At 43.1% G+C, this 23,304-nt stretch overlaps 1 protein-coding gene, 1 long non-coding RNA gene and 1 other non-coding gene across 3 annotated transcripts in view; 2 read left to right on the top strand and 1 right to left on the bottom strand.

Annotated features, from left to right (window-relative positions):
- Positions 1–11,819: 11,819 nt before the first annotated feature.
- The window catches only part of SLC6A5 (solute carrier family 6 member 5), a 49,181-nt gene continuing 37,696 nt past the window's right edge, over positions 11,820–23,304 (bottom strand). The window contains exons 13-15 of the mRNA XM_077114224.1: positions 18,556–18,656; positions 14,411–14,578; positions 11,820–12,097 (exon numbers count right to left, since the gene is read on the bottom strand). Coding sequence (XP_076970339.1) covers positions 11,942–12,097; positions 14,411–14,578; positions 18,556–18,656 — 425 coding nt within the window. The 3' untranslated portion in view covers positions 11,820–11,941. The remainder of the gene's footprint in view (positions 12,098–14,410; positions 14,579–18,555; positions 18,657–23,304) is intronic.
- On the top strand, positions 15,106–15,209 carry LOC143645428 (small nucleolar RNA U13). Its single transcript, XR_013157137.1, has one exon. It is a non-coding gene; the product is annotated as a small nucleolar RNA U13 (small nucleolar RNA).
- Positions 16,624–21,586, top strand: LOC143644778 (uncharacterized). The gene is made up of 3 exons (XR_013156857.1): positions 16,624–16,753; positions 17,210–17,372; positions 19,150–21,586. It is a non-coding gene; the product is annotated as an uncharacterized LOC143644778 (long non-coding RNA).

Here is a 23,304-nt window from a genome sequence, read left to right as displayed (position 1 = left end):
ACGTGAATATATACTCCACATCACTGACCACTAGAGAAATGCAAATCAAAACCAAAATGAATATTCTACCCCACACCCACCAGGATGGCAATATAATAAAAAATACAGATAATAACAAGGGTTGGTGAGGATGCAAAAAAATTAGAGTCCTCATATGCTGCTGGTGGGAAAGTAAAATCATGTGACTGCTTTTGAAACAAGTATAACAGTTCCTCAAATGGCTAGCATAAAGTCAGCATACGAGACAGAAATTCCACTCTCAGGTATATACGAAAAGAAATGAAAATATATCCATGCAAAAAAAATCGTATAAGAATGTTCTTGGACAGCTCATAATATCCAAAAAGTAGAAATGCCCATCAACTGATGAATGGATAAATAAAATGTGGTATATCCAGACCACGGAATATCACTCACCAATGTAAAGGAGTCCAGCACTAATGTATGCTACAACATGGATGATCCTTGAAAACATTATTGTAAGTGAAAGAAGCTAGTCATAAAGGACCATGCATTGTATGATTTCATTTATTTAAAATGTCCAGAATAGGCAAATCTATAGAGACAGAATGTAGATTAATAATTGCCTAGGTCTGGAGAGATGGCAAAGTTAGTGGGTAACAGCTAAGCAGTATGATGTTTCTTTCTGGGGTAATGAAAATGTTCTAGAATTAATTGTGGTGATGGATACCCAACTCTGTAAATATACTAAAAGTCACTGAATTGTACACTTTAAAAGGATGGATTGTCTAGTACATTAATTATACCTCAATAAGGCCATTTTCAAAAAAAACTTCTTTTTTTTAAGTTCCTTATAAGGAGTACCTTATCCCACTGGCCCACAGAGTTGTTCCATGCCTGGTTCTATGTGGGGTAGCCGGTCCCACAGACAAAGAGCCAGAAGGACTCCTTTTGTAGTATCCAAATGAAATTCATGTGCTAAAGGTGGAGCCAAGCCTGATAAAATCCCCATTTCTTTTACTACCCTCCTAATTCCCCTTCTTATCCCACTCTCCTTTAACTAACAGCCATACATTTATAGACACATAACATTGTTTCTTATAAAACTGAAGAAAAGAGGAGGAGAGTACTAATTTGCTAGACTAGGAAAGTGCAAAAACACTCAAGATTCCTTCACAAACCTAGCAGCCCTAGTGTTCTCTGGAACTGTGCAAGCTTCACTTGGTTGGGTATTCTCATTTCCTAAAACATACATGTAAATCATAGAGAGGAGGTGAATGAATGTATTTGGACACATGCCTTCATTTCTGTATGAATAAAAACGTGTTCTCTACTCCAATTACTATATTCAACTTCAGTGACATCCAAATTAGAAGGACCCATATTTTGCTTAATTAACTATTGTCCTTCTATCTTGTGGCTTCAAATGCTTTTTAGAACAAAGCTAGGTATAAATGTTTAAGAAGACAAATAGAAAAATCTGTAAATAGATATATAGATAAAGGCATCTCATATGTCTTTGGATGAAATACCTCTAATCCATAACATCCGTAAGTGTTGGATGAGTTTCAAGATATGCACATATTCAAGTTTTGTTCTCCACTCCAATGGACCAGGAAAAAGCAGCACACTGCCCTCACACTGGCCCTAGAAGCAGGGCTGGCCCCAACCATGGCCAAAATGATAATCGCTATGTTCATGAAGCATAAATACGTGGAAAGCACTGCACTCGCTGTTTTGCATGGATCAACTCATTTGTTCCTCAAAACAACCCAGTTAGATAGGCGGTATTATTACAACTATTTCACAGACATGGAAATTGAGCCATTCGCCAAATTAGCGGCCGAGCCAATGTTCAAACCCAGGCAGTGTGACAACAGTTTGTGCACTCAAGCTATATTGCTTCTCCCAGGCATGAAGCTTATGAATTCAGACTCCTAGTGGAGGTCTTGTGGGAGACCAATAAAGAGCAGCCCTCTTCCCCATCTGAGTTCTGAACCAGTTGAGAAATAAGACAAAAGAGTCAGTAGGAGACCAAAATATCACCTTTATTAATATAGAGACAACACTAGAAGGATATAACCTGATATGCTAGCCAGAATGGACTGGCCATTTCCAGGCCGGACCTTGGCGTGGCCATCTGCTCCTGCTGATTTGGACGAAGAGAGAAAGAGTGAGCGATATCAATGAGAAATGAGGACCAATGACTGTCACTCCTCTGTGGGGGGTGGGAGGTGGGGTAAAAGGCCAAGAGCGCTGAAGGAGAATCCCCACCATACTTATCAAAAGTGTGGGGAAGAGACAACCTCTTTGATCAGCTTTTAAATCTTCCTCACCAAAGCCCCTTCTCTCCTCTGCTGGCCCTGGGATATTCACAGAGATATCACATAAGTCTTTTTTTCTGGACCTTAACATGATGTTTTATTCCTGTTTAACGTCCCTCAATACTCAATACGGTTACCACAGCCCTGCAGGAAAATTAGGAGGAAGCATCCTTTCAAACTTACACTGAGTTCGGAAACATGCAGTATTCTTCTTTAAAGTATAACTTCTGTAGGCAGGCTTGTCGACCCAAAGCAATGAACATCTAGTGATGAAATTTCAGGTCAGAGGATAGTGCAGTGGGAGAGATATTTTTTAGCAGTAAGAGCCTGCTCTAGTTCCTTTAGGCAGCAACCTATCATACCAATCACATAAAACAGAAATGATGTTCCCAACTTTTACACTGCTTTCCAATCAGAGGCCACAAAAACTCCCCCTTGATCAATGAGGTAACATTAAATTCACCAATATTTCCCGGTGATTCCCAAAAGTCTCCTTCTGATATCCCAGTTCATTTTACTTTACTAGAATCTTTACGTTAGTAAAGATTAGGAAAACTCCCAAATGATAGTAACTAACATAAGATAGAGGTTTAATACTCTCTCAAAGTAAAAGAATTCTATGACTTGGACAGTCCAGGGCTAGTTTGGTGACTCCATGAAATACCCAGTAACCCATGCTCCGTCTTTGTCCTGATGTAGCAAATATAGTTCTTGTCCTCATGGTTTAAACATCCACATTCCAGGCAGCAAAATGTGGAAGGAAATGAAGAGAAGAGCACGTCCAGGAGTCCCACCTATCACTTCCATTTACATTCGGACACAGCTTCATCTCATGGCCACTGCTTACGGACTGTTAGCTACTGCAGAATAGCAAATAACCACACAATTTTAGTGGCATGTAAAACTAAGCACTTATTCTCACACATGTGTATGTTGGTGGGGACTCAGCTAGTCCAGGCTGGCCCCAGCTGGGCAATTCTTCTTTAGGCCACAGTGGCTGAAGTGATTCTACTTCTCATGGCAGGTCTGTGTGTCACTCGAGTGGCTCTGTTCCATGTGTCTTTCGTTTCCTTTGGCGCAATGGGCTTGCCAGGACATGTTCTTCTCATAGCAGTTACACAGGCATGAAAGACCAAGTGGAAATAGTCAAAGCCATTAAGGCCTAGGCTCAGAACTAGCATGCTGTCCCTTTTGCTCACATGCTTTTAGCAAAAGCACAGATGCGTGGCAGAGCCCAAAGTCAAGGGGCAAGAAGTGTAGCCTGTCCATGATGAAGACATGGCAAGAGTATGGATTCAGGATAGGGTAAAGAAGTGGGGCCAGGAGTCAATCTACCATAACCACTGGCAAAGGGAACTGAGAAATGTCACCTTTAGGCTGTGTGGCCAAGTTATTAAAAAAGGGGAGAGCTGAAATGCAGAGGCACTTACCTGTCTCTACCACATTCCCTCACTTTGTACCAGCTTTGTATAATACCAAAACCGGCCTACTGCAGCTCACCACGATTCTCAGGAAATGAGTGCATAGAAGTAGGAAGCACTCACACGAAGGGAAGAAAAGAAGAGGCAGGCACATCAGAACTGTCATGTCCTTCATGTCTGAGAAGGTGGGTCAAAGCCATTGCGCTTTGACATGGTCTGTCTCAAAGCCTCCAGGCAAGTAAGTTCACATCTATCTATGCAACCTTAGAAGGTGGAGCCCAAGCCTCTTTTTCTTTCTCTCTCCTATACACAATCAGGGAGTGCCTCATAGTTGAAATGGCAGACAGCCTGGAGGCAGATCGTGCAAATAACTATCCTTCACAGGTGTCCGTAGAATCCCTTAGCCCCATTTCCTGAATGAGAGAAGGCAGGAGGAAACAAGTTACAGTAAAAAGAAAAATCAGTATCCAGGTGGCTTTGAGACCCCACCCCAACACCCCACCTGCCCTAACACTTCCTTTGGACTCCCAGACTTCTCCATGATACAGTAACTAATGTGATACCCCCTGGCAGGGCAAGAGTCTCCAGGACCCAGCTCCATCCTCACTGCCATGTCTTGGTGTCATCTCCAGGCTGGTGCTGGACATCAGCCCTGATATCCCCATCACACTTAAGTCAGAGAGGAGATTCCCTCCCCAAGGACCCCTATAGTTCTGCATTTGTGACCTGGCATCTTGGAGTTCCCGCCATATGGTTTGGAAAGGCTGGTTTCTTACACAGTCAGACCACTATTCTTGCCTCAAATCTCTTTCTACTCTGATCCGTCCTTGACACTATGACTGGATTAAATTTCCAAACACACACCTGCCTCTAAGAATAAATACCCAGCACTGATGTGGGGTGATACTGCTTAGAGAAGTTTCACCTACATATTTGAATTTGCTCCTGATAACAACTCCATGAAATGGGTGTAATTACTCCAATTTTGCAAATGAGAAACTGAGGCTGTGTTTAATAAGGGATAGAGCTGGCACTTGAATCCAGGACAGTGCTTTGTCTCCCGCACCATTGCCTTTGCCAGGAAATAACCTCTCTATGATTCAGTAGCCTTCAGTGGCTCCCTGTGGTCTGTCAAATAAAAGCCTGAACTCTTTATTTTGGCAGTGAATGCCCTCCACTGCCAAGTCTTAACATTTTCAGCCTGAGTCCTCACTTCCCACCAGCATATATGATACCTTCCAATTGCATCCATCACTCTCTCTTCAAATGCTCCGTCTTATCCCCAGGTCATCACTTACTTGCTTTCGCCCACCAAGAAAATCCATCCTGCTACCCTCCTCATAGTTAAAATCCTGCCCATGTACAAAGGCCCCTGTCTCATGAAGTCCTGACTATCATTTCAGCCAGAAAGAATTTCTCCCTTTGCACCCTTGCAAGATGCTCTTGATCTCATGGCAATGTGTGTACGTGTCTTAAATCCCCACTCGCTCTGAGGAGCCTGGTTCTAGTCTGATTCATGTTTTTCCTGCCCATTCTAACACTGAGCTCTGTTCCCCATAAAGAGTCAATACTCAATATTTGCTTATTTGATTAAAGAATTCATTTATTGGGTATCTACTATGTGCCACAAACTGTTAGGTCCTAAGAACATATAAATAATTAAGATACTGAGTTTAGTGTGGAAATAAGTAAATGAGTGAATGAGTCAATAAATGATAAAAAGTGTGATTTTGTTTCAGTGTCGATCTATACTGTATTACAAATCCTGTAAGTGTCTAGAGAAGTTGCCTGGGTTAGACTAGAAAAGCAAGAAAGGATTGGCTAAAACTGCACATCACCTCTGTTTTGTACAGTAGAATATTGCAGGGAAGTAAATCCAATTTTGTAAAGTCGAACCATTTAAAGGCTCTAGAGGGGTTTTCTGTTGTAAAGGCGCCCATGGTGAATCTTTTACTCATCCAACATGCATTTGCTCTGTAAATCCATTGTCCACAAAACAGACTGTTGTCGAGGGGATCTGTGGATAGATACACTGGAATAAATGACCTTGGATATCCCATGCAGCTGTGAAGTCCTGAATCTCTAGTTCCAGGGGCAACATCTACGGAAAAGGGGGGAAGGAAGCATGAACAAAGGAAACAAAGGGAGTGGGGATAAGCTGGAAAAGAACATAGCAGGAAAGTACAAGGAGAGGAACAGTTGCAGAATAAGTGATGTCAAGATGATAAAGGATCAGATGTGGGGGGAGCAGTTCTCAGAGCGTGCATCAGATTAGCTCCTTCCAGGCAGATCCTTGTACCACCTCTTTCTAATAAACCAGTATAGATTGGTTCTGCTAGAGGTATGTGAACTCTAAGCTTCCCACATTTTGCCCTTGTCCACATTTGGAGAAAGACTACTTATAAAAATACAACAGAGCTTTTGCAAATGAAATTCCACCATACCTGGGATTTGCTTTAAAATATTCCAAAATAACAAAGAAAGCTCAGGGGTGGGGAGAGGGATCATGAAGCAAGCTTGGACATGAGTTGATAATTGTTGAAGCTGAATGATGTGTACGTGGGAGTTCATTGAGGAGGGAGTTTATTCTCGCTACTTTTATATACGCTTGAGAATTTTTCAAAATAAAAAGTTTAAAAAAAACAGACCCAAGGAAAGGAATCTCAGAAAGGAGGTCAAGGGTGATGAGCCAGCACCAAGCTCTGATCCCAGGGAGTGTTCTGCTTCCCTTCCCAGAGCACTGGAATAAATGGCCCTGGATGGAGGTCGCTCATTATTTATTGCCAGGAAGATATTGTACTTGGTCTGGTATTCACTGCTCTGTGCACGTGCTGAAGTGCAGCTTTATGGCCGGTCCCAATTGCGGGCATAAATCTCATTATGATAGATCTTCCCCAGGCTGAAGTTCGACCACAGAATGGACAAGTGTAGTTTTGACATATAAATTTAGGTATCAGCTCGTAAGGATATTTTTCCCCCACTAGTAGTAGCCTGGATCATCTCTACAGCTTCCAACACCGAAGCTGAAGGTGGAGGCAGAGTGTGAGCATGTTACATTTATTGAATAGGACAGGGTCAAGCTTCTGAGTTGAAATGATGAGAAAGGATAGACCAGTCTATGCATAACAGAGGAGCTCAGGTCTCCTTCTCTGGGCAGGGGACTTGGGGTCTCCACCCACTTAAAAGGGGAGCAATGGCATTTATGTACGTATAGTACTCACCCATGCATGCATGTATATGGGTAGTCTTTCTACTAAGCTCTGAGTTCCTTGAGATCTGGGACTGTTTTATTCCATTTTGCCTAGGCCTTAGTTACATAAATGTTTGCTGAATTGAAATAAAGTTGAATTGAAGACTGGAAAAATGATCATTAATACACACCCAACAATTTAACTTTCCCAGTTCCTCTGTTCAGATTCAATCTCTCTTTCTTCCTCTCCCTCTCTCCTCTCAGAGGGGTAATTAATAGTTCAGCAATGTGTATTCTGATGATTAAGAATATAACAACTTAATTGATATTTGCTTCTGCAGCAGCACAATATCTCGGTTTCCCAGGAGGGCAGTTTTCCATTGCTGTTCAAGGTTTCTGACAATAAAATGGCTCAATCCTGTGGATACCTGAAGGTCATTTGTTAAGAAAGAAAGATGAGGGGAATGGGTTTGTAACAGACACAATAGTGTAACATCATGTTTTAAACACTGACATTTATTTAGGGTTTTGTGAACTCATACATTATTATGATAAATTCTAATTTATATCTGTATATAATAGGCAAATATATAATACAATAAATTGCATTTGTACACATAAATACAAAATTTGAGGTAGGGCCTCAATAACATGATGTCTTAAATGAATAATGTACTCTATATAATATGTACTCTATAAGATATATATATATATATATGATGCATCATTTGTAACATAATATAATTTCTTCATGTACAATTAATGAAAAAATATAAGGACCTGGTTAGGGAACATATCTTTATTCATAGGCAACAATATCCACATAAGATGCCTGCATTTCTGACATTAGCCAAGTATGCAATTTCAGAATTAACCTACTCCATGATAGGTCCATTATGAAATGCAAAAAAAAGACCAAAAAAAAAAAAAGATACACGAAACAGTTCCTAGTCAATCACTGAATATCATCCAAAAATAAAATACACCTATAAGGCAAATGGAAGATGTATTTAATCCATGGCAAGCAAATCAAACCACTGCTTGCTTTTCAGAGGCGATGACTACCCTATGGGAAAAGTACTTTGTTTTCGGTGCAAACTGCTCATGGGAACCTGAGCGGAGACCACACATTTAAAAAACACTTGGCCTTTCCAGACAACTGAAGCAAACCCTGGGAAAGATAGGAGACTTCCCCTTCACAAGTCCTTGGGATGCTTTGCAGGGAAATCAGTACCAAGACTAAATCACCCAAACTTTTCCTCCCAGCCTGGAAGTTTCCTGTACAGCACCTGGCGTAAAACAGAGGAAAGGCTCATTCATTGGTCTTTGGTCCCCACAAGGTACCTGAGCTGTAGCACTGCTCACTTGTCATCAGCCTCAGAGAAGTATGCTACAAACCCAAATTCAGGCACGAGTGCAGCAGTGTGATCTTACCATCACATCTATCGTTCAGTGACAGTTATTATGCAAGCCTCAGGAAGAGGATGATGACCGATGGCCGAGGGAAAAAAAAGACAATCAAATATTAATTTTAGGCATGGGAAAGCCACAGGCTGACAAGTGAAGTTGGGACGGGAAGCACTGAGGCACAGGTAGACCACAGCAAGAAATGAAAGGAAGACTCAACTCCAATGAAAGAGAGTAATGACAGCCCACATCTTACCCATTCAAAGGGCCTGGTGTTAAACCCTTCTCCTTAAAGGCTGTTATTCCTCACTGAAATACAACTTGATTACATTTCTTGCACATTAAAAATGCATTTGAAATTTCAAAGAGGTTGAGGTCAGCCAAGATTTTACATTGACCACAGATTCCATGCAATAAATAAACAAAAAGTAACAAACACCCAAAAAAAAAAACAGACCAGAATGTGAAACATTTGTTCATAATAAACACAGCCCTAAAGAGATTAAAAGTTAGTAACTTGCAAGACAAACATTTGCATAAGAAGCCACAACACCAATAGTTAAGAAATATATATATATTTTTTTTCTCCTTTAAGAATTTTACAGGGTTACTGCTTTTCACATATGGCTTTTTCTCTGAATAGGTTTCTGGAATTCGCCGGTGTTACTGAAATAAACTCACAAAGTGGGAAATTCCCCACCGTTCTGCACAATGAACCAATGAAAGTCCATCCTCAGCAACTTGGTTTGTTCTTCAGTCTGAAGGAAACTCAGGTGGCAGTTATGACAATGCTGCTTGTTTTATTTTTATTCATTCGTTTCTCTTCTTCCAGTTGACTCTGTGCATTTTAATAGCTTGGAAACATCCGCCCAACTGGTCACGTGCATCTCAGCTCCTGGCGTCCCAGCCAAGTTCCCAGGAGGTGTGGCATGGGTAAATATGACTAGAAACAGCTTCCCCTGTTTCCCTGAACATATCCATGCCAGGGAAAGCCTGGAAGTTGCACATGGCTATAAAAATGGAGAAACTAAATTTATAAGGTAACAGTTTCCACATAAATTCAGAACCTTTCACCTGAGCATGCCTGTTTAAGCAGCTTTCAAATAAAACTCAGAAGCTGTAGGGAAAAGTAAAAATAAAAGAGCTGCTCAGTGAACAGTTACTGAATCTAAACTGGACAAATTCCTAATTAACTCAACTGTAGCTGCCCCCAACTGCAAAACACTAGGGTCCCCGTTCCCACAATTAAATTAACTTTCAGTTTGGACAGAACAAATCTGGCAGCATCCATGGGTTACCTTCCCTTTTAATCATAACAGCAATAGTTAACAGAAACTGGGTTGGCATCCAGCATCAGACTCGCGTTTTAGCCAAGAGGTGAGAGAAGAAAGCCAAAAACCATTCATTTGTCCTGACACAAACACATCCATCCCACAAGAGAATGCTAATTGATGTAAGCTCTTTTCTTCAACCTTCAAACTGGGGAGGCTGCAGATAATGTTGAGGCCTCAGTTACCCTCCCCACCTCTCCCACCCACCAGATGTCAATTGGAGAGGCTGATTTTTGGTACCATTATGTGACATCTGCTATAGAAACGGGGGCTTTTCATCAATATGGGTTTCTTGGGAAACTAGTATTGATGGCAGACAGGTCACGTGGGAAATGCTGGGATGAGGTCACAGCTCAGCTTTCTGAAGCCAGGTCCTGGAGGAAGCTCAGGGTTCAAGCTCTGATAAATAGGAAGTTCCAGCTTTGGGAGACAGAAGAAAATAAGAACGAGGGAGAGGAAGAACAAATATACATGGCCACGAAAGACATGAAAACCTAAAGTTCAAAACCCATCTTTGTTTCCTTTTCTAAAACTTTCTACAGGCTATTCATGAACACTGGAAGTTCACATCAGCATTGGCAAATGGCAATGATATTTGACCTAGAAAAGGGAGAGCTCAGTACAATGATGTTGAAACTTTTCTTTTTTAACCAGTGAAGTATATTTTTTTGTTACATTGTCTGTTGTTGTGTTTCATTGCTGTTGAACAGGATGAAAATGTCATGTCAATAGGTAAGATTTAAACTGAAATCTTTGCCTGAGACCCCGTAATTTGAAGACAAATAAGAAAATGATTGAAATGGTCTCCCCTAAAGGAAACAATTTTAGGTTTAAACATTATTACTGTAAGGGAAAAAAAACCCAGACTACACTATTCTAAACTCACAATCTCTACAGTGATTCATAAGATATTTATAAGGACAGAAAACACCACTACAAGTACACACTACATGAACACGTATCACATTTTTAAAATTTCATATATGCATGTTCAGGATACAAGAAGATAATAAAGGTTACAGCTTCGCCAATCTCTGCAGACATATGATTCACTCTCATTAGAATGCAGTCACAATGAGTACTGTGAATAGGGGACTCTTAAAATTGAATTGGCTAAATGTAGTCTTAAAAGCTATAGTCTTAATTGGCTCACTTGCTACTTACCTAAAATGCATTTATCAGAAATTTCTGTAAATACAGTGACCTAAAATGTCCTACCAGCACAGTGAAATTATGGTTGCTTTCTATTAAACTCCATTTGTTTGGTTTCTCTATGACCACAGTTGGCATTTACTGTGAACAAAAAAAAGTTAGGAGTAAAAATTGAGATGTCATCTTTTAAGAGTTTGTGTCCTATATATAAATACATAGACAGGACCAGGGTAAGTCTTGTTTTCCCAGAGGTTGAAAGACAAGGTGTCTATAGCTTATGGAAAGACATTTACAAGAAAAGAAACCCAGGCTCATGATGTTGAACCATGATGCTAAATGTCAGACAGAAACCAGAACGGAGCTCTACCAAGAATGTCCAAAACCAGGCACAAATTATATGATGGCTTCTTGTGCAGCGGTGGGGAAAATGACTAAAAGAACTCACAAACATGGTTGTTCACACACACAGTGACAACCAAGGGAAGAGAACTGCCTTCTTGCTCAGACCCACAATGTACAAAGTGAAACATCTGCGTCCGTGCTACACCTAAGACAGTCAGTGCAAATGAAGGAAACAGATCTGCAATTGTGAATGGAAACGTGAACTTAGCCATCTCAGTGGTATCTGAACCCATCGACCTTGTCTTCTATCTAAAGCATCTCCTGACCGCTCCCCACCCTCTTAAATGAACCCTGCCCTGAACCCTTTGTGTCTGGCCATAATCAGCACAGCTCTACAATGCTGACGAGCCTAAAATAACAACCTTGAAATTTTTAACTCTGCCACTCTCTACATGTCTTAGCGGCACCAATGACCACACACAGTGGACCAAACTGCGTATGCATTTTTGTGACGTCACTGGAACAGCTGACCTGGTCCAGACGCCCCCTGCCAGGTAGAGCGCGGGCTTGGGGAACTACGATACCCAAAACGGGCCAAGGTCACAGGCAGACAGAGCTTCCAGCGGCCTGCCTAGCTCATCGCTACGGCATGCGGTACTCTGCCCTATTTTTCTCCGTCACCTCTCTCGTGCATGGATGTGAGCCCAGATGTGGGGAGCAAGGGAAAGAAAAACAGGAGGAAAGCCGGGGAAAACGTTACAAGGAGGCAGAAGGAATAACGGGATCAAGGCTGGAGCATCCCTCGCCATCCGATTAGCACTGGGAACCCAGTTCCAAATCCTTCACTGGCAGTTTGAGTCCCAGGGAGGAGGTCCCCAAGGGGTCGATCATGTCCTTGTAACGCTCCCCACGGTGTTGTGCTAAGAAGGGGCCCCAGTCCGGCTGCGGCGAGCACACCAACTTCAGCCTCTGCAAAGAAGCCAGAGACACACAGGGTCACGGAAGTTATGCCCCTTCGCCCCGAGGCACCACCCACCCCCTCCCGAGACTGCTTACAGTCGTATCTGCCAGAGCCCCTGCATGAGCCGAGAAGCCCCCCCACCCCACACACACCAAGACAAGCAGCTGTGGAGACCAGCTCCATTCATTAACTAGGCTGGGCACAAGAAAGAGGAAACAGTTTTTCACTTGAAAGTATTTGCATCACCCTGCAAGCAATATTACTGTATACAATTGCTGAGTGTTTGCCTTGCCTCAGATTAATAGAGGATAAACAGCCCAGATTCTAATTTTTACATTTTTTCCCCTCCAAATGAAGAGAATCCTTAAGCTTCCCTCTCCACTGCCAAACAGTCTGCACTGAACCTGTGCTCAATTACTTTTGTTCTGGAGTTTTCAACAGTGCGTTGCTACATCAGAATAATTGGATTGTGTTTAGCATATTTCCCAAAAGTATATAAACGACACCCTCCCCCCCCAAACAAAAGCTCAAAGATACACTGCTAAGAGTGAGCAAAGATTTTAACTATCCATTGACAAAAATATATGCTTCTGACTTGGTTCAGCAGTGTGGGTTCTTGCAGGAGAGCTAAAAATAATGGGAATGTCTCTAATCCTTCAACCTGAACTTTTTAGGGAAAACATAATTTGATTGGAACATTTTCTGGAAAAAGGAAGGAAAACATATTTCTGACTGCATAAGAGGGAACAATTATATGTTTATTACCTATTAAAGTGAAGCTGGTTCTTACAGCTGTTGGTTTAATCTCTCCTTAATCATCAGTTTGCAACCTTTGCGTCCCCAATCAACCGTAATAAATCTATATAGAAGACTCAACAGTTTAGAGAATTTCAGCCTAAGACAAGACAGCTGAGACTAATTCCACTCTGTTCAGAGGGAAAGAGACTTCTGGGTCAGCTGGTGGGGAGGTTCACCTGGAGGTGACAGAACCATCCCCAGGGGTCAGTGGGGCCACAGTAATTGACTTCAGTGGGGAGAACAGTTTTCCAAGGATGACAGTTCAATGCTGCTTCAGTTAGAAGACTCCTATACTTCCCTTTTACCAACTCTGTCTCATCTTTAATCCAATGTAAACAAAGGTTACCCCCCTTCATGTGGACCTTTGTGTTAACTAGTTACTCACGCACTTTATTTCCAAACCTCTTCTTCCCTCCTGAGCCTCAGTAAGACTCTCTGGGGGCTGCTTTCTCTTCTCAATCTGGCTGCCTAAGAGGAAGGCCCAGAGACTTGCTCTCCTCTGACCTCTGCAGGCAGGTGTGTCTTTGTCTTGGCCTACCTAGTCCCATGTTCCTCAAACTTGATGTGTGTCAGAATCACCTGGGAATGGGGTCTCGTTAAACTCTAGCTGCCAGAGTCCCACTTCCCAGAAATTCCAATCCGATAGATCCAGGAAGGGACCCAAGAATTTGCATTTCGAACAAGCTCCGAGGTAATGCTGATGCTACCAATCCCTGGACCAAACTCTGAGCAGCACTGGTCTGGTTAAAAAAAATGCCAAAGCCCTGCATCTCCAAGACAGAGGCTGGGCTGACCTATTCCTAGCACACCGAGCAAGTTGCTTCTCACGAATAACAAAAGCCTGACCCTTCACTCGTGGCTCAACAATACCCTTTCCATCCACTCTGGAGTAAGGGCAAGGGACTTTGGGCACTGGAAATGGAGAAATGGGTCCAGCAAGGAATTTATGGACAAAGCAAGATAAGTCTCATCTCATATCAGCCATGCCCTGGATCTCTCTTGCATTCCACAGGAATGGTAACATTCTAATCAGCTTGGACCCCTCAGCTATCACGGACACAAGGCGCAACAGGACACAAGGTTAGTGCTTTTAAATTGAGTTGTGATCCCAGAAAGGGATAGATATTTGGGATGGAGGAAACTCAGAAAGAGAGAGCCATCAGGAAAGAAGGAATCTGATGTGTAGTTAAAAATCAAACACTAAGATTTAAATAGTGGATGAGGGGAGAAGATGGGGAAACTCCAGGGAAAGAGGAGACACTCAGATCATTTATTCCCAAGGGCTGTCACTGCACTGAGGAATAGCATAATAACAGCTGAGCCTGAGGATTGGCGGATCCCTCCATTAGAGGAATAATACATAATAAAAATGGGTTTAATAGAAACGGAGGCAACTGTAACCACTTAATCACCGAGTCTCCCTCTTGAGCAAGTTTGCTGAATCTTTTGTTTTTTAATGCACAGAGCTTTCAGGGGCTCTCCCTTAGGAGGGGTTGGCAGGGAGAAGGAGCTGATAGAATTACCTCAATAAATCTGCCAGGGGCCAGATGCATTTTTATCACAAACATAATTGGGATCCAGATAACAGAACAGGCAAGCATTAGCCATCCAAGCACCATGGACCAATTGGGGTAGCGGTAAGAGCCATAGGTCATAGGTTCCCACTGGTAAAAGCTGAAGCAAAGGATAAACTGGAAAGAAAAGAGAGAAGCACAGGTTAGGAAAATGTTGTAAATTATTCACTCATCCAACAGGCATGAATTGGGTCCCCCTGCTGCTTTCGTATCTATTATTTCAATTTATACTCATAACAACCCTGGAAGGGAGGTATTATTAGTACATTTTCCCAGTGAAGAAACTGAAATGCATAGAAGCAAAGAAGATACTTGCTTTGTCAGCTGCATCTCCTGGGAACTGGACGATGTGGTTACATATATAAAGATATAGGCTAAGAAGACAACCTAAAGGATATATACCAAGGTGATTGATGGATGGAGGCAGGAGGAAAGAGGGCAGATGTCTATAAGGGGTGGGGTGTTGTCTGTATTTTCTATAATGAACAATCAAGATTTCATTATAAGAAAGATATCCATTAAGCTTATATGTTTTCATTCTTTTTTTTAATATATTGTATCTACTTTTCCTTCTCCTTGAATGAAGAATGGCCTACATTCAGGACCTGCCGCTAAGGCTGGCTGAGTTAAGACCAGGGGTGGTAACCCTTTTGTGGCTCAGGAGCATGGTGAGTGGGTGTTCGTGCATTTGCGCGACACGAGCCTCCCTCAAACATTGTTACGACATCAGCACATTACCCGTCTGACCTGAAAAAAAAAAGAACAGCATGGTCCCCAACCAGTGACTGAGGCGGAAGCTTGGTCTTAAAATAAGCCACCGAGGCAGTGGACGGACAACCTCTTCCGGACTGACTCGAGGTGAACAGGCGTCAGCCCTAAAGGGGGTCCCGGGGCCCGGAGCCCAGCAGGCTAATCTCGGCTCTGCCACTAATTAGCTGAGGGCCTTCACGTCCCAGATGTCGCTGCCACAAAAATGATGATTCATTATAGAAAATACAGACAACACCCACCCCTTATAATGTATTTCACATTGTGTAGCTAGTAAAGGGTTTTCTGGGAAAAATACTCTGGGATTGACTCGAGTGCCCCCTCAATTTTGAGGCAAGTCAAGATTTATTTCCACCCGTTATCTCCAATCCCTGCACACTTTGGCTGGCCCCAGCAGGGAAAAGCCTCTGAAGACTCAGAGCAGCTGAGGAGGAACAAGGGACCACGTGTGCTGAAAACAGTGGCATCTAAAGAGACAGAACAGGGATTTGAACCGCTCGAGGCAAGCCTCGGGGGATACTTCCCTGAGAAAGCCGCGTGGCTCCCGGCATTCACCCGGACCGCACAATTTACCCACATAAGTCCCTTCCCTTCCCCCACCTCTCTTGTCCTACTTTAAGCAGTAAAATAACTGCCTGAAAATGACTGGAGGGAATTGCATCAGGAAAGATAATATAAGGAAGTATTTTGGCAAAGCATGAAGCACTATACAACTGTAAGGCATCTATTACAAAAGCCCAGGCTGCTTGGGCAAGTGGTTATTTCAATGCACCAATAATTCAATATATTGACTGTAAGCAACATAAGCCTGAATTCAACTCTTGAAAACTAACGCTCCTCTGGAAAGATATTTACTGTAAGCCCTTTTTTTAAACATTTGCCCCTGGAGTTCTAAACTTTATTAACCAGTCTATTGGTCGTATGGCCTAATGTAATTATGGTAAGTTGCTCCATTTCATTTAGTATATAAATAGCAGTACATCTGCTTATGTTTGTGCATAATTCAGTAACGTGATCTGACTATGTATACAATAATTGCCTGGAGAATATTTATAGCTCTATAAATCCATGAAGGCACATATAAAAATGATCATTTTTATGTCAGGGGCTTCAAAGTAATTTAAGCCATAATCTTAGCCTGTTCCAGCACACCACAAATATTCATTTATAGAAGGGTAAATGGCAAAAGATAAGTGTTAGGCTTGGTCCTTGGGCTTCCATTTCCAGTTGTACAAATATCATATCCAGATAATCTTCACGAATGTGTTCTTGGCAGTAAATTTCCCTCAGCCAAATCAGCTTTGATAAAACCTGGCCCTTGGATGGGCCTGGCAGTGAGAGATGATAATTTAGCCACTGAGTCACACCCATCCTGATCTTTTGCGGATGGCAGTCAAAGAAAGGTCTGGAGAGAGACTCGCGGGTTGGCAATCATGATGGAACTGACTGTCGTTAATCATCCCTAATTCCCAAACAACGGTGAAGGGGAATCTGCTTCCTGTGACCCCTTCACAGGTTTCTGGAGTGAGTTTTATAACCTAAACCAGGTGAAACACAGCATAGTTGAGTAGCTTTCTCAAAAAACACAGCCTGTACTGAGATTTCCTCTTCCCTGACATTCTACTCATGAAGATGAGTAGGGTTATTTTAATCCAAAACTATCCAAACTCCACTTAGAGATGAAAGGACAGGGTTTCTGGACCTGTGTTGGAGCATGGGCTCGAAGCATAGACAGCCCTGAATTCAATTCTTTCTCCACCTGCAAGCTTTGTGGCCTTGGGCAAGTTCCTCCACCTCTCTAAGCCTTAGTGCTCCTGTGGATAAAATGGGGGCAGAGTCACCTACGAGGCCCAGTGGTCATAAACTTTAGAGACAATATTCATAAAGTGCCAGGCTCATAATAGACATCATCACATAGATTACTATGTGATATGTTTCTGTGGGATATAATAAAAGTTTCTGAAGCTTAATCTCTCTTAGGTTGGGAGGAAAAAGAATTTAGAACCTAGAACAGATTCTGGTTTTCACGTCAGCCGAGAAGATGCATAGCAGCAACGTGGGAAAGTATCAAACGGACCAGGAGCGGGAGAGTGTCTGTCAGCAGAGGGTGCTCAGCACATGTTTTCCTCCTCCGATCAGTTAGGTAAGTCCGAGTTCTTTAAACACACACGGCTGTCCTGAATCTAAAAGTCTGAAAGCCTGTCCTAGTCCTCTTCAGCTCCCGCGCCCTGAATCTGGTAGGACTTTTCATGCAAATTATAGACTTTAAAATGTGGGCATCAGGACCAAAGCTGTCCATGTCAGAGTAGGAGATGAACACTGAATGGTTTTTCCATCTAAGCTTCTAGCTTTTCAGAAATAATTTGAAGTGTTTTGATTAAAATTCACTTCTGTGACAGCAAAATAAAGGGAAACATTTTTTCTTTATAGCTGTACTTCCACCCTGTCCTACCCTTTTAGAGGTACCACCCTTTCCTTGTGGTAAAACGAGGATCTTAATCTGGTTTCTACTGCCACCTACTGGGCCTGTTAAGTACTACAGTCAACATCCTGCGGCTCTGCAGAGACAGCACATGCAAGCCTGGGAGGAGCAGGGGGAGAGACAAGGTCTCAATCAACTGTGGTTGGAGAGTGGAGTGGGGCAAAGCTGGCAACCCACACACAGGTGCCAGTATATGAATCTAACTGGTGAGCTACAGATGCATGAAGGGCGCTGGCCTTTCATAAAATGAATGTCAGATGATCCCAAAGCATTGCTTCAAAAGCATTAAAATTAACAAGATAAGTCTAATTAGTTTTATGGTAGTCGTAGAGTGACTATATTGAGCAGTGACTAATAGCGCAGGTTCTGGAGCCAGACCACTTGGGTTTGACTCCAGGCTGTGCTAATTATTAAGTGTGCAAGTTTCATAACCTCTGTGCTCAGTTTCCTCATCTGTAAAATGGAGATAATTATAATGCCAACCTCACAGAGCTGCTGTGGGGGAGAGATGAGGTAATCCACATAAAACCTTTTGAACAGAGCTTGGACCATGACTGGTATATGGTAAATGTTAGCTGTGTCTGTATCTGCCATCAGGACATGAGGCAGTCTTGACATATGTCCTGTAGAGCTGCTCCAAACACATGAGCGTGAATCCCAACTCCACCCCTAAGCAGTTAAGCACCCTTGGTCAAATCACTTCACCTTCCTGTATCTATGTCTCCTCGCATGAAAGGTAAGTATAATGCCCGTCTCTGTCAGCCTCCCAGGCTCACACACAGACGCACACCTTGTTCAAATATAAAGCAGGGGTTATCTGCGTGACAAAGCATGCAATCCTTACAGTTAAAATAGTTGGGGTTACAAATGCCCAGCAGACTTTCCAGAAAATGTTTGGCTGGAATCCAATCATCATCTCTATATCTTCACAGAATCTTTGCAAGCCTGCAAATAGACAAAAAGAGACTGAACATGAGGTGCATTGACAGGAGGTAGGATGGGGGTGAGGGGTTAGAGTCCGTCACTCAAGCACCATTGACTAGGGATGGCCCCAGCCCCATATCAGCCTGACCCTTATTATGCAGGGACCCATCATACAAACGACTCACTGCCAGGAAGATCAGGGCAAATTGAACACTTAAGTACTTATTAAATACTCTCTGCAGGGAGGTTCAGAAATGTCATTCCACAGTGACATCTAAAAAGCTCAGTTCCAGCGCAGCCCAGGCATCTTAGCACTGTCCAAGCCTGGTATATTCACATGTACCTTATGTGCTTAGATCCATCTCTGGCAAAATGAATTAAGATTATGATCAATAAACAGAGTATATTCTGAAAGTCTTGGGATTTACAGCAAGACTCACTGGACAATGGTTTCTGTCCCCCACTCTCCCAATCACACTATTCCACTGAGTCCATTTATCTTTGTTCCATGTAGGATGACACCCATCACAGATCCCAAGTGGCCACTGCCTACTTTTTTGGAATTCAAGGGCTTGCTGATTTCTTGATCCCTGGTCAACTTAACTAAAGTGAAAAGCAGAGGAGACACTTATTCTGACGCTTCTACACAGCCATTATTCCCGACCTGATCTCTTGATTGAGGAAGGTTTTTAAACCATTCCATGAAAAGTAAAACCACTTTTAGTTTTAGAATTGGGCTGAACCGAAACATGGCTTCTCAGAAATGTAGGGTCGTAGAGCTCAAGTGCCTGAAGTGCCTTTGTGGTCAGCAGTCGTGACAAGCAGTCTGAGGTTGAATGTTCATCATTTCTTCACCCTCAGGGTCATTTATGTGAAAAGTGGGTCAAGAGGGACTGAGGCACTCTTCAAGGAAAGGCCCTTCCCTACCTCCCCCCATCAGAGGGAAGACCTGCACACCCACTTTCTCCACCTTGGCCACGTGCTCTTCGGTTCTCTGGCTCTCAGCCTCCTTGGATTTTGGGTCCAGGCTGCTTCCTTGTGTCCAAAGGCAAGAACTGCATTCTGTAAGCAGTTGATCTGATGATCTTTGGATTTTTTGTTTGTTTCCCTTCATATTACCAAACACTATCAAATGAGTGAGCACTAAACACTAGACCTTCTGGACATAAGGGAGGGGAGAGCACTAAAACAGAAGTAAAGCTAAAGTCCACAAAAAACACAGACGCTGAAAGTTGGTTTCAGTACTCAAAACTAAAAGAAAATGATGATTCCAGAAATTTCTGTAATCAGAGTCAATCCTGTTGCCAGAATATTCCCATCCACCAAATGAACCCCAAGAGATGCTGCATGTGGCTTGCCTGAGGAAATTGTGGAAATTGAAGCAACTGAATCAATAGGATGCAAGGTTAGACCTGAGGAAGACATGGTAATAACCTTCTATTGGGTGAGGGGATGTGAAGCTGCTCAGGCTTCCCCAGAGGAGACAAAGAGCTGGACCCAGACTGTAGAAAGGGATGGATGATGGATGCTTAGTTTTCAGCAAGAGGCGGCTTGATGGAGGAGCAGCCCCAGTATTGAGAATGAGAAGGCTTGGGTGTCAGGACCAGCTCTCACCCTAGCAGGTCATCTCCCTCCCTGAGCCTAGGGCTCAGACAGGCTCTGGGTCCTGGGATTTGCTCTGTCTATTCTGCCAACTTGCAGGATGGCCCTGCAGAGGCAGCTTAGGGGCGCCAGCTGGGAGCTGCTAGGCAACCAGCTCCCTCCTGCCCCATGCATACTCTACCATCTGCTCCGCTCCAGCTCCCTTTCAGCCTCAGCCCCCACTATGCCCCAGCTCACACCCAAAATTCTGACCTGAGTCTCCTACTGAGTTATCATCATCTTAGGCCTCTATTTGCATGGCTTCCTCTGCCTGCTCTGTCCTTTCCACTTGACCCCCTTGCCTTCAAGGCCCAACTCATAATAAAAGAGCTGTCTATGGAGCAGAGGGCATGTACCTAGAGAATGACCTGCTGCATGAACTTGAGACTGGAGGGGTCAGACAGCAAGCAGACAGACCCCAGATGGGCCCAAGGAACTGCTTCTCAAAAATGAGTCACAATTAGCAGAAAAGCCGCCTGGTGTCATATTTGTGGCTACCTATTCTAGACTTAAACAGATTTGGGGCTCAGAAATCAGCTCACAGCAAGCTCCATACAACCAACCAATCTGGAACTATAAAGTCAAGAACTGGCTTCACCTGCTCAATGGCTTCCCCGGGACAACCTTGTGGCTTTTCCTTTATAAGCTGTTCCCTTGCCCTTGATCTGCTGTGGTCATCACCGGGGCTGCCCTCCCTCCAGCATAGGCAGGGCATGTGATCTTTGCAACTACACAGGGCCCCAAGCTCAGAAGGGATTAATGCTCCTAATAATTCTGAATTTTTAAGAATAGCTCCTATATTTTCATTTTGCACTGGGCCCTGCTAATAATGGAGCCAGTACTGTGTATACCTCTGTACAAGTAAATCCCCACCGCTATTCACTTACAGCCTCCGAGTTGAATCTGCAAGCCCCGTCCCTCAGAGCCAAGGCCCTCTCTGTGCTGGCTCAGGATTCCCCTGCCTTGGCTGGCAATAAACTCAGCTGAGCACTCACTAGATCTCGGTCTTTTTTTTTCTTTAAAATTCTTTTCTCTCTCAGATGCCACCTTCTCAAGTCTTTCCCGACTACTCTGACCCTCTTTTATCTCTGAGCAGCCAAAGTGCTCACAACCAAGCTGTGGAGCTTAGCAATTTCTTCTCAATTTTTTATGTTCCTTTACTCTTTCTTGGTCACTAGTTTGCAAGTTCCACGAACGTAGGAAACTACCCATCCTTTCTCCCCTTTCCTAAGAGCACTCAGGGCAAACATTAAGTATTTAATAAATACTTCTCCATGGTGTGAGTTATTAATGGACTGAAGTCCTCTCATACTTTCTGTTTATTGAGTCCCAGCAAATGGCGCTGGGGGCGGGGGTGCAGGAGATTCTGCATCCTGTAAAGGGGCGGTGCTCAGTGACGTTTCCGCCAAGCACACACGTGAAAATGGACCGCAGAGAAGAGAATCATGGAGGAAAAACCTTGAACTTGAATTTGTAGCATTTGGGGAGGATCTTTGGTGTGTGTTTTCTTTTAATTGCTTTCTTTATTTTGTACTTCACCTTGGATGTTCAGCCAGCAGAATGGGGAAGAACTGAAAACAGACATATTACAACTTACGAAAACCACTGCTCAGTGTGAATCTAACATCTGTAACAAGGATATGCAGGGAGACAATCTAGGGAGAGGGGAGAGCGCGAAACAAGTAACTGATTGAAGTGGAAAACAGATCAGACAATTTAACACATTGAGACTTGGGGAAATATACAACATGGAGCCAAGCAGTAGCAGACAGGGAGATTTTGTTGTGTCTATTCAGTCGTGTTGTCCCTCCAGCCAGAAGGGCTTACAATGGCTCCTAGTAAAATGCAAAGCGACTCTATGTAGATAAAAGTTTGTTAAAGGGATTGCTTCTACATCAAACTCAGAGATTCTACTTGCATAGTTGGATACCTCGAACCCAACTGTCAGCCTTTGAGAAACATTGACTTGCGAACTTGAATCCGCTATTTCAATTTAATGATACAACTTGACAGCTTTACCCACCATATTCCAAATCTTTGAATGGCATCCTCTGGAATCGAGAGATTATAAAAAGCAAGAAGGAAGCACAAATCTCTCATTCATTTGGTTATATTTTCAATCCTACACCCAGGAAGGAAACATACCAAACAGGCAGGTTCATTTTCATTCTTCACAGGTTCATTTTCAACTGCCTTAAACCAACCTTGGGCTTAACTAGCTTTGGGCTTCATTGCCTCACTGAAGAACACCCTGTCCTCTGCAATGTAATTTATATATTTGTGCAGGCGAATCCGTTCCTTCATCTCTAACCATTATGTTAGCTTATTTCAAATAATTCTTCCTGAGATTCAATTCTTAAAAGTCCTTCCAAGTCCAAATCAGTTCACGCCCACACCATAATATGAGAATAACACGGGGCACTGCAGAAGTCATGTTAACCTAAGCTCGATTCAGAGTCAGCCTGATTCTGGAGGCTGGCCCAGCACCTGTGTCCATAGAGACCAGGGGATTTCCAAGTGATACCCAGGAAAACTGGCAGAGCCCAGGGACTGAGGCACTCGAGAATTATATTTTCTTCAGAATCAAGAAATCTACTGTGAGATTCATGGGAGTGGTATTTACTTCTAAAAATAGAAATGCTAAAAGGATTCTATTTTAATAATGCTTTTAAACCACACTGAACAGCCCTGTTTTGCAGGAAATAATTGTGCAAATGGACCTTTTGTAGCAATTATCAGTAAGAGCACAGATGACAGTGGAGGTAGATGGGACTGCTACCTGAACTTGGGCCAGTGCTGCAAATGAAGTTTCTCTAACTCTGCCAACAGAACATCTGGCAACCTCAGCTTACATTGGACCCATGTGGGGTGGAGTTTTCAAAAGAGGACCTCTGAGGCCTCTTTTTGCTTCTCCACAGCAAGGGCTCTGGCATCTGGGCAGAAAGTTAAGATTCATAGCAGCAGATTTCATTGGGTTTCTGCCGCTCTCGGCTCAAACAGGAAGCACTGTGAAGCCTCGTCCTAACTC

The sequence above is a fragment of the Tamandua tetradactyla genome, chromosome 8 (genome assembly GCF_023851605.1).
Source record: "Tamandua tetradactyla isolate mTamTet1 chromosome 8, mTamTet1.pri, whole genome shotgun sequence".
Taxonomy (NCBI): domain Eukaryota; kingdom Metazoa; phylum Chordata; class Mammalia; order Pilosa; family Myrmecophagidae; genus Tamandua; species Tamandua tetradactyla.
Note: the sequence above shows the minus strand (reverse complement) of the source record. Positions and strands in the feature narration are given on the sequence as shown.